At 53.0% G+C, this 15,893-nt stretch overlaps 1 protein-coding gene across 1 annotated transcript in view; it reads right to left on the bottom strand.

Moving 5' to 3' along the window:
* LOC125441557 (long-chain fatty acid transport protein 4-like) overlaps nucleotides 1–15,893 on the bottom strand; it is a 67,566-nt gene that overhangs the window by 3,014 nt on the left and 48,659 nt on the right. The window contains exons 6-9 of the mRNA XM_048512165.1: nucleotides 13,402–13,471; nucleotides 8,657–8,748; nucleotides 4,876–4,985; nucleotides 3,448–3,657 (exon numbers count right to left, since the gene is read on the bottom strand). Of these exons, the coding sequence (XP_048368122.1) occupies nucleotides 3,448–3,657; nucleotides 4,876–4,985; nucleotides 8,657–8,748; nucleotides 13,402–13,471 (482 nt within the window). The remainder of the gene's footprint in view (nucleotides 1–3,447; nucleotides 3,658–4,875; nucleotides 4,986–8,656; nucleotides 8,749–13,401; nucleotides 13,472–15,893) is intronic.

The raw sequence follows: 15,893 nt of genomic DNA on the forward strand, positions 1-15,893 counted from the left end.
ACCCCCCCCCCCCCCCACCCCCCCCCCCCCCCACCCCCCCCCCCCCCCACCCCCCCCCCCCCCCACCCCCCCCCCCCCCCACCCCCCCCCCCCCCCACCCCCCCCCCCCCCCACCCCCCCCCCCCCCCACCCCCCCCCCCCCCCACCCCCCCCCCCCCCCACCCCCCCCCCCCCCCACCCCCCCCCCCCCCCACCCCCCCCCCCCCCCACCCCCCCCCCCCCCCACCCCCCCCCCCCCCCACCCCCCCCCCCCCCCACCCCCCCCCCCCCCCACCCCCCCCCCCCCCCACCCCCCCCCCCCCCCACCCCCCCCCCCCCCCACCCCCCCCCCCCCCCACCCCCCCCCCCCCCCACCCCCCCCCCCCCCCACCCCCCCCCCCCCCCACCCCCCCCCCCCCCCACCCCCCCCCCCCCCCACCCCCCCCCCCCCCCACCCCCCCCCCCCCCCACCCCCCCCCCCCCCCACCCCCCCCCCCCCCCACCCCCCCCCCCCCCCACCCCCCCCCCCCCCCACCCCCCCCCCCCCCCACCCCCCCCCCCCCCCACCCCCCCCCCCCCCCACCCCCCCCCCCCCCCACCCCCCCCCCCCCCCACCCCCCCCCCCCCCCACCCCCCCCCCCCCCCACCCCCCCCCCCCCCCACCCCCCCCCCCCCCCACCCCCCCCCCCCCCCACCCCCCCCCCCCCCCACCCCCCCCCCCCCCCACCCCCCCCCCCCCCCACCCCCCCCCCCCCCCACCCCCCCCCCCCCCCACCCCCCCCCCCCCCCACCCCCCCCCCCCCCCACCCCCCCCCCCCCCCACCCCCCCCCCCCCCCACCCCCCCCCCCCCCCACCCCCCCCCCCCCCCACCCCCCCCCCCCCCCACCCCCCCCCCCCCCCACCCCCCCCCCCCCCCACCCCCCCCCCCCCCCACCCCCCCCCCCCCCCACCCCCCCCCCCCCCCACCCCCCCCCCCCCCCACCCCCCCCCCCCCCCACCCCCCCCCCCCCCCACCCCCCCCCCCCCCCACCCCCCCCCCCCCCCACCCCCCCCCCCCCCCACCCCCCCCCCCCCCCACCCCCCCCCCCCCCCACCCCCCCCCCCCCCCACCCCCCCCCCCCCCCACCCCCCCCCCCCCCCACCCCCCCCCCCCCCCACCCCCCCCCCCCCCCACCCCCCCCCCCCCCCACCCCCCCCCCCCCCCACCCCCCCCCCCCCCCACCCCCCCCCCCCCCCACCCCCCCCCCCCCCCACCCCCCCCCCCCCCCACCCCCCCCCCCCCCCACCCCCCCCCCCCCCCACCCCCCCCCCCCCCCACCCCCCCCCCCCCCCACCCCCCCCCCCCCCCACCCCCCCCCCCCCCCACCCCCCCCCCCCCCCACCCCCCCCCCCCCCCACCCCCCCCCCCCCCCACCCCCCCCCCCCCCCACCCCCCCCCCCCCCCACCCCCCCCCCCCCCCACCCCCCCCCCCCCCCACCCCCCCCCCCCCCCACCCCCCCCCCCCCCCACCCCCCCCCCCCAGGCTGATGGGAATTGTAGTCCATAACAGCTGGAGTGCCAAAGGTTCGCCACCACTGGTCTACCACTACCACTAACAAATCCTTCAAGAGACTAGTTTAGCGGCTTCTTGCTGACCTTCACCATCCCCACTGCATTCTCTCCTCCCCTTTGCCACATTAGTAGCTGGGAGACTAGTTAAGAAGCGACGCTTCTCAGTGCCTTAGTTTGTGAATGTAGAAGTCAGAACAAAACACTATTAGCAGAAACCACAGTTATCAAACCAGCTGAAAAACGTAGTTTGAAATCCCAGTTTGTTTCCACGTGGTCAGTGATGGGATCCAAAAATTTTAGTAACAGGTTCCCATGGTGGTGGGATTCAAACTGTGGCGTAGTGCAAATGGGGCTGGGTGGGGCTGTTGCAAGGACGCAGCCGCTGCGCCGGTCCTTGGGCGGGAAACGAATGCACGCAGGCACAGGCTGCTACATACGCTGGTGCACCTCCTGCTATACTGCTTCAAGTTCTGTGCGCTACTGCTGAGAGGAGGGGCGTAACTAAGGCAAAAATCAAGTGGTAAAATCGCCAATTAGTAACCCCCTCTCGGCACACACCAATAATTAGTAACCTACTCTCGGGAACCTGTGAGAACCTGCTGGATCCCATCTCTGCACGTGGTATACATTGGGTTGACTGCATTCCTGTGACACAACTTATCATTTGGATAGTATGAATTAATTTGTGGGGTTTGATCTAAGCATGGTTTATTGCTGTGTCTGAATACAGCTCTCGTTATCTCTCCACTGCATCTGTTCACAACTACAGGAGCATCCTTTTGCACATGAAGGAAGAAGAAGGAAAGAGGTCGAATCCCCACTATCGTCTTAACTAGGTTTCAGAACACAAACTAACCGGGTTTGAGGGATGACCTCCCCATTGCTTGCGTGGCAGATTCCATTTCTGGAGCTCGTTCTCCCCATTAATCCGTGTTCCGGCAGGACCTGGTTGCATGTGGCATAGACCACATTAACATGGTTCAGAGCTGATCTGAGGGGAGGGATGAGGGTTGAAACCCTGACTCGTTTCCCACCCTGGAGTGTGATGCGGAATTCGGGCAACCAATCAGCGCTGTGATGCGCGCGCAGCCTTTCCTTGGTTTTGTTTCCGCTTTTGCGATCGGCCAGCAGAAGGGAATGCAAACGTTACAGTCAAACGTGTAACTTTGAATCGTTAATGGTTTACACAGGTAACGATTAACTGTTTGCACAGTTAAACAGTTAAATGTTAAACTTTTACACACTGGTTTTTTTTATCACGACCCTACAATGTACGTTTCTGCAGTGGGAAAAGGTCCCGCCCCCTCAAGGCACGCCAGCCAATCAGGGGAGACCGGCGAAGCGAGCTCTGCAACTCGGTGTGTCTGCTGTGTGCTCGCTGCGGTGGGGAGGGAGAAACTCCGATGAAGAGAACACAGTTTTACAACGAACAGGTTTGGATCTGCGTGCAAGTTTCAAGTGGGGATTCGACCAGGGAGAAGGGAGGAGGAGGAGGAGGAGGAGGAGGAGGAGGAGGACAACAACAACAACAACAACAACAACAGGTTGTTTATACCCTGCCTTTCTCTACCCTAAAGAGTCTCAACGTGGCTTACAAACTCCTTCCTTTCCCTCCCCTTAACAGACACCTTGTGAGATCGGTGGGTACGGAGAGAACTTTGACTAGCCCAAGGTTACCCAGCAGGCTTCATGTGGAGGAGTGGAGAATCAAACCCGGTTCTCCAGATCACTGCTCTTAATCATTAAGCCACATGGGCTTTCTTTTAAGCCTTTTTAAAAAGCCAATGGCCTTCATTTGTGAACCAAGGAAACAAGATGTTCAGTTGGGGGTGATTTGCTGGGTAGCGATTTTTCCAAGGGATCTTATATTTAAAAAAATGAGATGCAAAATGCCAACATGACGAAATCTTCCCACCTTGTTGTCAAAGTTGCCCACACTGCAATTGCATTCGGTGGCGCCATAAAATTCGGCTATCTGTGGGATGCCAAACCGGGTGGTGAACTCCTTCCAAATGGAGGCCCGCAGGCCGTTGCCCAAGGCCATTCGCACTCGGTGCTTGCGTTCCGCTTCCTGTGATGGCTGGTTTAAAAGATAGCGACAAATCTCCCCGATGTACTGTATAATCTGCAGCCGACAGATGGAAAAAGGAGAGAGAAGGGAAAAGGTGAAACACAATGGCAGGCTCCACTCTGCCATACGTTTGGCAGCTTTAGACTCTTCTGTCATTAGAAGAAGAAGAGTTTGGATTTATATCCCCCCTTTCTCTCCTATAGGAGACTCAAAGGGGCTTACAATCTCCTTGCCCTTCCCCCCTCACAACAAACACCCTGTGAGGTGGGTGGGGCTGAGAGAGCTCCGAGAAGCTGTGACTAGCCCAAGGTCACCCAGTTGGCATGTGTGGGAGTACATAGGCTAATCTGAATTCCCCAAATAAGCCTCCACAACTCAGGCAGCAGAGCTGGGAATCAAACCCGGTTCCTCCAGATCAGAGTGCACCTGCTCTTAGACACTACGCCACTGCTGCTCTTAGAACAAGTGAACTGCTCCATTAGTTTTTAATTGTTTGTTAGTAACAATTTATCCATCCGCCTGGGTCCATGCACCAATGTCTTTGACAAAGTTATTGCCAAACTAACAACAGGTAATAGCCTATACCAGTGATGGCGAACCTTTTCGAGACCGAGTGCCCAAACCGCAAATCAAAACTCACTTATTTACCGCAAAGTGCCAATATGGCAATTTAACCTGAATACTGAGGTTTTACAGGTTCTGGTGGGTTTTCCGGGCTGTGCGGCCGTGGCCTGGTGGATCTTACTCCTAATGTTTCACCTGCATCTGTGTCTGGCATCTTCAGAGGTGTATCACAGAGGGAAGTCTGTTACACACTGTGATACATTCTATGACTCCCCTCTGTGATACACCTCTGAAGATGCCAGCCACAGATGCAGGCCATGGACCCTGTGATCCATGGGCAGAGAAATCTTGATGAGGATGGCGGGGGCGATGGTGGATGGGAAATATGTTACTGCCCATGGACGCTGTGATCCATGGGCAGAGAAAACTTGATGGGGGTGGGGGGTGGATCAAAGGAGACTGGAGCGCCACTCTTTCTGAGAGGTAGCCTCTCAGAGAGAAGTGGGCTCCAGCCCTTCCTCTCAGAGAGAGGGGGGGCCTCCAGCCTCTGCATTTGTTTGGGGGTTTTTTATGCCGAGAAAGGGTCCCGAGAAAGACACAAGAAAAGTCTAGTTTTTCATTTCCAGACAGGAAGCCTGAATGCAACAGAACGTTGGCATCAAATCCCACCCCACCTCCATTAGGGTTGGGTTTGGGCTCCCGTCTTACCGTACAGTTGTACTTGACACAGTCATCCCAGAAGTTAGAAGCTGAGAATTTCTTCCGGATCACCACCGTCATCCCATGCAGGAGGCTCTGGCCAATCCCAACAATGTTGCCTAGAATGTACGGACAAGAGAAAAAAGCACTGTCAATCATGAAGTCTGGAAGAAGAAGAAGAAAAGAAGAAGAAGAAAAGAAGAAAAGAAGAAGAAGAAGAAGAAGAAAAGAAGAAGAAAAGAAGAAGAAGAAGAAGAGAAGAAGAAGAAGAAAAGAAGAAGAAGAGAAGAAGAAGAAGAAAAGAAGAAGAAGAAGAAGAAGAGAAGAAGAACAACAACAACAACAACAACAACAACAACAGCAGCAAGCAACAGCAACAGCAACAGCAACAACAGGAACAAGAACAAGGAACAAGGAACAGGAACAAGAACAAGGAACAAAGGAACAGGAAGAGAGGGAGGGAGGGAGGGAGGAGGTAGTTTGGATTTATATCTCCCCCTTTCTCTCCTGCTTACAATCTCCTTACCCTTCCCCCCTCACAACAAACACCCTGTGAGATGGGTGGGGCTGAGATAGCTCCCAGAAGCTGTGACTAGTCCAAGGTCACCCAGCTGGCGTGTGTGGGAGTGTACAGGCTAATCTGAATTCCCCAGATAAGCCTCTACAGCTCAGGTGGCAGAGCTGGGAATCAAACCCGGTTCCTCCAGATTAGATACACGAACTTTTAACCTCCTACGCCACTGCTGCTCCTTTAAGTTGGAAGTGACTTGACAGCAAGGGCGAAGCAAGGGAGAACTGCGCCTGGGGCACGCGCATGCCCTGTGCCCCTGCCGCAGGCCCACACATCCCCGCCCCGAAATGCCCATGCCATGCCGCACACCCGGGGCGTCGCACCCCCACCGGCTCTGTTGGCACTACGCCACTGCTTGACAGCACTTAACACGCACACACTTATAAAGTGCTTAACTTCCCCCCTCATAATTCTAGTTTTGTAATTGCTCAATTATGATCCCATAAAGTAACAGATAAATCATGGTTGCTTGAGTTGGAAAGGGAAAAGTGGCAATTAAAAATTCCCTTCCAGGGAAAGCAACTCGTGCGAGATCCAGGCAGGAATACCAAATGAACAGCAAGTAATTAAGCCTGGAGGAGGTGAAACACGACAGAGGGACTATAAGAGCTGGAATGGGGAGAATCACCACAAATCTAATCAGAAGGAAGGATGAAAATAATCAAGGAACAAACAATCCCCACCAACCCAGAGCACAAGGGGATGACAATAATATTGCCCAGGTTCTCTGCCAAGCTAAACAAACTGAGGGAGGCAATTCCAGATTCACGCCTGATGGAAAGCAAGCCTCGCTCTCCTTTCGTCAGGCCACGTCGTCCACCTTTTAGCCTTTGAAAGTCAGGGCCTTCACCCAGTGGTGTACCGGGCCTAAATGGTGCCCGGGGGCATGACCGGCGCCCCGTGCCCCCCCTCCCCCAGCTCCCTGCACCCTACTTATGGGAGCCAGCAGGGAGGCCAGGGTAAGGTGGGGCTTGGGGGCAGGGTTCAGGGGGGAGGCGCTGCAGCGGCAGGCTGCCCGCCACCAAGCCCTGCCCCCCCCCCACCTCTTTGCAGGCTGGCTCCCAGAAGCCATCCTGCAGGGACGATGGGGTTCAGGGCTCGGCGGCAGGGAGCTCAGGTGGGTGCCACGGCGGTAGGCCGGCTCCTTTGAAAGCACATTCAAAGAGCCCAAAGAGGAACCGAATGTGGAGAACTTCATGGTGTGAAGCAGCAGTGGCGTAGGAGGTTAAGAGCTCGTGTATCTAATCTGGAGGAACCGGGTTTGATTCCCAGCTCTGCCGCCTGAGCTGTGGAGGCTTCTCTGGGGGATTCAGATTGGCCTGTGCACTCCCACACACGCCAGCTGGGGGACCTTGGGCTAGTCACAGCTTCTCAGAGCTCTCTCAGCCCCACCCACCTCACAGGGTGTTTGTTGTGAGGGAGGAAGGGCAAGGAGATTGTCAGCCCCTTTGAGTCTCCTGCAGGAGAGAAAGGGGGGGATATAAATCCAAACTCTTCTTCTTCTTCTTTGGACTCTTTGAACATGCTTTCAGCAGGAAAGATCATTCAATTTCTAAAAAGGAGGTTATTTGACCAGGAACATCAAATCTAATCAGGAAACCTGCTGGATCTTGTTCCCCACTCTCTCTGGGAATTCCATTCCCCACAGACAGCCGGGCTAAGTAAGTTTACCATTTACCTTTGCCAGGACTTCAAAGATCAATGTCATTTCCTAGGTGTAATGCTCTACCTTCAGCAATTACAGTGGGGAGACATCTAAACATTCCCTGTCAACAAAGATTACGTGCATGCAGTCTGAAATCTGCAGAGTCTGTTGGTCATATATTATTTTGTTGCCCTTTTTATGATGCAATTAGGACAACGTTACTGTCCCCCTTGTAGGACAAAGGCGAGAGTCTTTCTACTGAACAACAACATTAGTGTTATACAACAGAATCAGTAGCTAAATAACCTGCAGTAGCGTAGGGGTTAAGAGCAGGTGTACTCTAATCTGGAGGAACCGGGTTTGATTCCCTGCTCTGCTCTGTGGAGGCTTATCTAGGGAATTCATTCCAACACACGCCAGCTGGGTGACCTTGGGCTAGTCACAGTTCTTTGGAGCTCTCTCAGCCCCACCTACCTCACAGGGTGTTTGTTGTGAGGGGGGAAAGGAAAGGAGTTTGTCAGCCCCTTTGAGTCTCTTTACAGGAGAGAAGGGGGGGATATAAATCCAACTTCTTCTTCTGAATTGAGAGCCACCGTGGTGTAGTAGTTAAGAGCAGGTGCACTCTAATCTGGGAAACTGGGGTTGATTCCCCACTCCGCCTCTTGAGATGTGGAGGCTTATCTGGGGAATCAGATTAGCTTGTGCACTCCAACACATGCCAGCTAGGTGACCTTGGGCTAGTCACAGTTCTTCGGAGCTCTCTCAGCCCCACCTACCTCACAGGGTGTTTGTTGTGAGGGGGGGAAGGGAAAGGAGTTTGTAAGCCCCTTTGAGTCACCTTACAGGAGAGAAGGGGGATATAAATCCAAACTCCTCCTCCTAAATTCCTGTATCATATTGTTAAGCTGCACTCCTAAAATGAATGGCAAGGATGGACTATAGTTTCCCCTCTGGCTGTAGTTCTTTTTATATTTTTATATTACTACTTTTTATATTATCTAGCTTATTTCTGAGATGCCAACAAAGGTTTGATGATGATGATGATACCATGAAGCTGCCTTCAGCGGTCCATGAAGTATTGTTTACTCAGACTGGCACCTGCTGTCCAGGGCCTTCTGGTGAGATTTTCCAGATCACCTCCTATCTGATTCTTTCAAACAGAGATGCTGAGAATTGAACCTACGACCTTCTGCATGCCAAATGGTTGTTCTACCACTCAGCTTTCTCCTAATGCGCTAGACCAGAGATGTCAAACATGCAGCCCAGAGGTTGGATCTGGCCTTTTGAGGAAACTTATCAGGCCCACAAGACAGCTGAGGCAATCCCGTCACCTCCATTGATCTGCCTGTCCAGCACCACTCTGTAGGGCTGCAGAGACCTGCCCCCTCAGGAGTGAGGGGGGGGGGCTCTCTCAGCTGGCTCGCGGGCCTGATAAGCCCTCTCAAGGCACCCACCCCACCCCGCTGTGAGCTCACCAGTCCAGGCACACACACCCCAAGTGCCATTCTGGGGCTGGCCCCTTTGTCGCAAATTCCTCGTAACAAATGAGTTCGACCCTCTTGTGCTAGACTTACCTGCTGCATGATACAAGGGAAGACAGTCGTAGACCACGTCATCCGGCCTCATGCGGAAGCCATTAAACACCAAAGTTGCCATACGGAAATACCTGGAATGCGAGAGAAAACCGGACATGAGCAGCCGGGCCAAAAAAAAGCCATCTAAATAGAGACAGAAACACCTCTCCCATAGGGTTTGCATGCCTGAGGCAGTTTTGTTCTCCATCACCAGTATTTCATTGACTATATGCAGGGAATAAACACGACAGTGCAATCTCACCCAACAGAGCACTTTTTCAGAACAATGTGCTACAGACATTCACTGTCTTTTCCATTACTCATGAATGATATTTTTAAAAATTCATTACAATTAGACAATCAAACCGGAGTTTGCAATTCAATATTGCAAAATGGGAGTTCCTAAATAAAGATGTCGACATCGTGTTTTCTAAAAATCAAATAATTTTTTTGTTGGCTGAACGAATACAATTCCCAATTGGGGTCCTAACACAGAATGCCCAATATTGCGTGTGTTTTGTTTAGCTGATCAATGAACAACTTGCCTGTTCGTATGTGTACAAACTGTGACTTGGAGTTGGCAACAAGAGCCAGCATTTCTGGGGATCTGTTACAGCCCAAGTGTCAGTACCAAGCCTGTCAATGCCCAGATGTCTTGCTGTGTAAGAATTGCAAATGTTTCCTGTCAATGCTTTCCTGTTTCCCTTTCCCCTTCCTGGCAATTCCCTGGCGCCAGCCCTCCTGTGGGAAGGTGCAAACGTTCCCAGGTTTCTTGAAGCTCTGTAGTGCAAATGTTATACACTTTGTGAAACACATTTGGCGGGAATCAAATGGGGGGGGGGATTGAAGGATATAATCTCTGGATCTAAGCGGGAGAGCTTAGATTCAGCTTTCTCTGTTACTCTACGCGTTGTAGAAATAAACTGCTTTAGGACTTTCCTATGGTCTCTGTTATTTCCACGTTCGAGAGCCTGACATCAAGATCCTACAACAGATACTACACCTTGGCATATATAAACTCAATACTTGAGTCATAAACAAATGAATCACAATTGTGACAATTGATTTATAACTGTGACAGTCCCAATCTTCACTTCTGATGATCAAAAGATTGGGACTGTCACAATTATAAATCAATTGCCACAATTGTAAATCATTTGTTTATGACTCAAGTATTGAGTTTATATATGCCAAGGTGTAGTATCTGTTGTAGTGTCTTCTATACACCTACCCTGTTAAAACAGCCCAAGACCCAGCAAAGAGTCCACCAATGACCAGAGATTAGAGTTACCATGTTCAGGTTAGAAATTCCTGGAGATTTGGCTGTGGACACCAGGAAAAGGAGAGACCTCCTCAGGTCATAGAGTCCATCCTCCAAAGTGGCCATGTTCTCCAGGGAAACCGATCGCTCTAGTCTGCAGATCAGTTGTCATTCCGGGATATCTCCAGGTTGCAGGAAGTTGGAAATCATACCAGACATGAATGGCCCTACCCACTCCCACCAATAATGTGAGATGACTCTATAGTCTTTTGTGATATCTCAGGCCCTTTCCGCACAGTGGCGGAAACGTAGCTTCACTGGCATAAATCATGCCGGTGGAGGCTCGGGGACTGCTCGCACGGCAGCATGCGAGCAGCCCCGCAGATGCGCCACACAGGAGAGCCGCCGCCTCCATTGACCTGCCTGTCCAGCGTCGCTCTGGAGGGCTGCGTGGACCTGCCCACGCTGCCCTCCGACCCCTGGAGGGGTCCATGCAGGTGGGTCCATGCAGCGTGGGTGGGTCCATGCAGCGTGGGCGGGTCCATGCAGCCCTACAGAGTGGTGCTGGACAGGCAGATCAGTGGAGGTGACGGGAAAACCGGCGGCATCCCGCCGGTGTGGTTTGCACTACGCCGGCGGGAAGACGCCACTTTTCAAAAACCTCGCTCAATGAGGGAGGTTTAAAGTGGCTTTATGCTGCTCCAGGGCGGCCAGGGCGGCGATGCTGCGAAGCAACAGCGCCTCCTGTGCGAACGCTTCCCCGGGACAGCGTTTTTGCCGTCTTTGGGGTGCTCTATTCCGCCCGTGCGGAAAGGGCTACAGGGTCAGGGTTTTAGAGAGAAAGAGACAGCAATATTCTGTTGCCTCCCCAGACACACAACCCGCATAGGGTTGTTAACTCTGGGTTGGGAAATACCTGTATATTTAGGGGGTTAAGGTCATTTCCTTAACATCCCACAAAGTGACCGTTGTTGTCGATACTGTCCCAACGCTATGGACTCAATCCCTCATATCCTGCTTTACTGTTCGAGGTATAATGATATTAGAACCGATCTGGGAGCTTTACTACCTCTAGAATTTATGTTTCTCTCAGACAAACTAAAAATGTCTAAGCTATTGAACAGCCCTAATGTAGAAATTTCTGAAGCAGTTGCTACATTTTTAATCCATGTTTTACATGATATATAACAATGATCCTGTTTTTGTACTTGGAATGTATGGTACTTCTGGTTGGATTGGATTGGTTTAGGGGGTGGAGCCCGGGGGCGGGGTTTAGCAAGGGTAGGGACGTCAGTGGGATAGAATGCCATAGAGTCCATGCTCCAGGTGAACTGATCTCTTCCAGCTGTAATCCCAGGCACTCTCCTGTCACCCCCTGGAGGTTGGCAACTCTTATCCAACAGGAGATGAGCAATTGCTCCAGAGACTTCTGGATACCACTGGAGCCTTTTTGGACAAGCTCCCATTTCCCGCTAGGAGGAGCACAAGAGTAGGTGAAGTGGAATTCTTTCGCTTTCCATTTAGCCTGGCCCGCAGAGATTCCACAAACAGAAAACAGCTACACTACCCCTTCCTCTGTGTGCTGTAGTGGCATGCACAAACAAGGAAAGCAATTTTTTTTGGGGGGGGGGGCTACTGAAGGCTGTCACACCAGGCCCCCCACCCCTGAATTGGGCCTGGCTCAGATAGTTTCAGAACTCTGGGAGAGGGAGTTAAAATGAATATTTAATCCCCAACAAGCAACAATGCAAACCACAAATTAAAATCTCAAGGCTGCAGTCCTATGCACACTTACACAGGAATAAATCCCGCTGTACTGAGCAATTTACTTCCAAATAAAAATGCATAGGATTCAGCTGTCAAGACGCTGTGAGTTCCTAGTGCGCCCAATGTTTTCCTGAACCTTCCCCCAAAACACTGATTAACTTTCTCTACATTCTCTGGGCCTTTTCAGAGAGGCAGCCGTGTCAGTCTGCTGCAGCAAAACAGAAGTCCACAGGCACTTCATAGACAACATTTATCCCAGAAAAAGAACCCTTTGTGAGTCAGAGCTCACTTTATTCAATAAAACATCAGAGCATGGACTCACAAATGCTTACGCTGGCATAAATTCTCACAGTTTTAGAATGTTGGTGGCAGTGGTGGGATCCAAAAATTTTAGTAACAGGTTCCCATGGTGGTGGGATTCAAACTGTGGTGTAGCGCCAATGGGGCTGGGTGGGAGGACACGCGATAGGCGGGGCTGTAGCAGGGCAGCAGCCGCTGCGAAGTCCTTAGGCGGGGAAAGCGGTGCCCGCGCGAGCGCGCAGGCTGCCACGCATGCCGGTGCACCTCCTGCTAGACTGCTTCCAGTTCTGCGCGCTACTGCTGAGAGGAGGGGCGTAACTAAGGCAGAAATCACGTGGCAAAATCACCCATTAGTAACCCCCTCTCGGCACACACAAATAATTAGTAACCTACTCTCCGGAACCTGTGAGAACCTGCTGGATCCCACCTCTGGTTGGTGGACTCTAGCTTAATTTTGACCTATTCGGTAATTTTTACCATTTGGGCAAGTCCCCCCCTTGTTTTACCCAGGTTGGTAGCACGCTTCGGCTAAGACCGTGGTGGCGAACCTTTGGCGCTCCAGATGTTATGGAGTACAATTCCCATCAGCCCCTGCCAGCATGCCCAATTGGCCATGCTGGCAGGGGCTGATGAGTATGATCATAACATCTGGAGATATAAGGTCGCCCTTATAGAAATCCTGATTAACACAAGATGCCCCTTTAAGAGAACGTAGCTCAATTCTAGTCCAGTACACACCACAAGGCTGCCCAGTAGCCCAGCCTCATCTGATCTTGCCAGAGCTCAGAAGCACGGTTGGACCAGCCAGAAAGTCCAGGGTTTTATGCAGAGGACAGTAATGACACACACAAAAAAATCTCTGTTCATCTCTTGCCTTGAAAACCCCATGCTGCTGGGGTTTCCATTAATTGGTTGCAATTTGACAGGATATAATTATTATTTATTGTATATAACACATGTAGGGACAAGCTAGGATTACAGGTGACTGAGCCATACCTATTTATCCTGTAGTGCAACCCCCTACCCAGAGGTGGGATCCAGCAGGTTCTCACCCGGTTCGAAATGGAGTTACCTAATTATTTGTGTGTGCCGAGGGTTACTAACTGGTGATTTTTCTGCATTGATTTTTGCCTTAGTTATGCCCCTCCTCTCCGCGGTAGTCTTGTGAACTTGAGCAGTCTAGCAGAGTACACCCGGTCGCGTGGCAGCCTGCGCCTGCGTGCATTAGTTTCCAGCAAGGACGGTAGCGGTGACTGCATCCTTTACCACAGCCCCTCCCAGGAGCGCCCTGCCCCGCAATGCCGGTCAGCCCGTCGTGCCCGCCCAGCCCAGCCCCATTGGCTACACCACAGTTTGAATCCACCGCTGAACCTGTTACTAAAATTTTTGGATCCCACCACTTGCTACCGCTGGGTACCTGCAATGAACTATGATTGCAGCTTTGGGCATTCCTGTAGTGCCTGAAGTGTAGATGTAAAACAGTTTATCTAGGAGGCAAATCGAAAAGGAGACATGGGGTCAGAGGGCCATTTAGACCTGCAGGGGTCTGCAACCTGCGGCTCTCCAGATGTTCACGGACTACAATTCCCATCAGCCCCTGCCAGCATGGAGAGCAGCATTTTTGCCTGGAACTCCCGTAGGCAGACCTCAGTCAGTCTGTTAACTGCTGAGGCCGAGTTCTATGCCATATCTGAAACATGTAACAAACTGTTGTGGCTAAAGGCGTTGTTGACAGAATGAGAATGTCCAACAACCAATACCACTGCTAGAAGACTCACAGACAGCCATCCGTTTAGCTGAAACCGAGGCAAAGCCAGAACAAAATATACAGGTGTCAAATATGAGCGTGGGCGTGAACTTTGGTGAAGTGGGTTCATCAAACTGCAATATGTGGATTCTAAACCCGAATGTGGCGATGCGCCGCGAAATGCAAAGAAAAATAGGAGCTACTGTGTGAACAGCTAAATGTGGTGTCTGTCAACGTTGTAAATAATGTAAATACTGTCATACCGATTTTGGAAGGGGTGTCAGAACATGTGTTTAGATGAGCAAAATCTAAATGACAGCTGGACTCTCCTTCTAGCAGGTGCCGTGTGCAAAATAGGACTGAGTGCACAGCTTGTACTGTGTGCAACACCTGATAAGGTGAGGGCACCTGATTGGTACCACATTTGTATATAGATAGCACAGACAGCAGAGTGATGGGTGCCTGAAAACACCTGTGGTTTGTCAGTAGATAGCAATAAATAGAACTGCACTGGTGACTGTGTCTGTCAGTTCTTGTCTACATTGCGTCCTGCAAGGTGGTCTACTCCGAGTAAATCCGCCGCTTCAACAGTGCAGACCCCTGAATTCCTAGGACATGCATATAATGCTGGCTTCCTGATGAATGCTGAAAAAATTGGGGTTTTGAGAGCAGAGGATCTCAATAGGGTATAAGACCAGAGAATCCACCCTCCAAAACTGGCCATTTTCTTCAGGGGAACAATCTAGAGATCAGTTGTAATTTCAGGAAATCTCCAGGTTGCCCTTGGAGGGCGCTAAAAAGATTCTCCTTATTATGAAGGAAAAGGTGTTGGGCCTTCAACTGATATTTATTTATTTATTCCATTTTCCAGCATGGATTCACAATGCAGACAAAACGCAATACAAATGTAAATACATTCCAATGAGTAATTCAGAGATGCTGAAACACATCTTGGAAGTAAACCCCACTGAACAGATGTAGTAGGATTCTAAACAGGCCTACATAGGGTTGCTCTCTTGAACTTGAAAGAAGTCAGCAGAAGTTTGTGTTGAACTATCAGGAAACTATCAGCAAGTTCACCTCTAGGTCACCTCTAGATTAGACTACTGTAGCTCGCTCTATGCGGGCCACCTTTAATACATGATCAGGAAACTGAAGCTGGGTGCAGATGCAGCAGCCAGGCTCCTTTCGGGGGCAGCATCTAGGGACGGATTAAACGGTCTATACCAGCTACACTGGCACCTGTCGAGTACCCGGGTCATGTTGAAAGTTTTGGTGCCTGACCTTTAAAGCCATTAAGCGACCCCTTGGCCCTGCTTATCTGAGGGGACCCGTCTCTCCCTATGCTCGCCCTTCTAGGCCCTCCGCTTTATGGGCGGTCCACTGGTGATCCCTGGCCCCAAGGCGATCAGCTAGCCTCTACAGGACCAGGGCTTTTCTGCGAGCTCTGGCCCTACCTGGTGGAACAGGCTGCCAGGTGAGATCAGGGCCCTGCGGGACTTACAGAGTTTCCGCGGGGGGCCTGTAAGCGGACCTGTTCAAAGCCAGGCACTTAACCAGCGGGATGATTTCCAACTTAAGCCATAAAAGAACATCTGGCCTCCATGGGTACACAAAGGGGGGAGGGAAGGGTTGAAGCCATCTGCAAGTTTTAGTATTTTATGTATTATTATATGCTTTAAATTGTTTTTATGACTGATGGACACCGCCCTGAGCCTTTGGGAGAGGGCGGTAAGTAAATGAATGAATGAATGAATGAATGAATGAATGAATGAATGAATGAATGAATGAATGAATGAATGAATGAATAAATGAATGAATGAAATAAGTTCCATCCAAACACTTACTGATTGGTTCCCCACCCTGGGACATGGACAATATATACCCCACTAAACATTCCCTTCTCACTGGACACAGGGTGTAACAGACTTCCCTCTGAAGATGCCAGCCACAGATGCAGGCGAAACGTTAGATCCACCAGACCACGGCCACACAGCCTGGAAAACCCACCACAACCAGTATCAGGAAATTACCCTCTGTGTTGGTTGCGGTGGGTTTCGAGCTATCTGGCAATGGTCCTGACCGTCTGTTCTAACATTTGCCTGCATCTGTGGCTGGCATCAGCTGAAGATAATATCTGAGAAAGTCTGTTGCATTATTGT

The sequence above is a fragment of the Sphaerodactylus townsendi genome, linkage group LG12 (assembly GCF_021028975.2).
Source record: "Sphaerodactylus townsendi isolate TG3544 linkage group LG12, MPM_Stown_v2.3, whole genome shotgun sequence".
Lineage (NCBI taxonomy): Eukaryota > Metazoa > Chordata > Lepidosauria > Squamata > Sphaerodactylidae > Sphaerodactylus > Sphaerodactylus townsendi.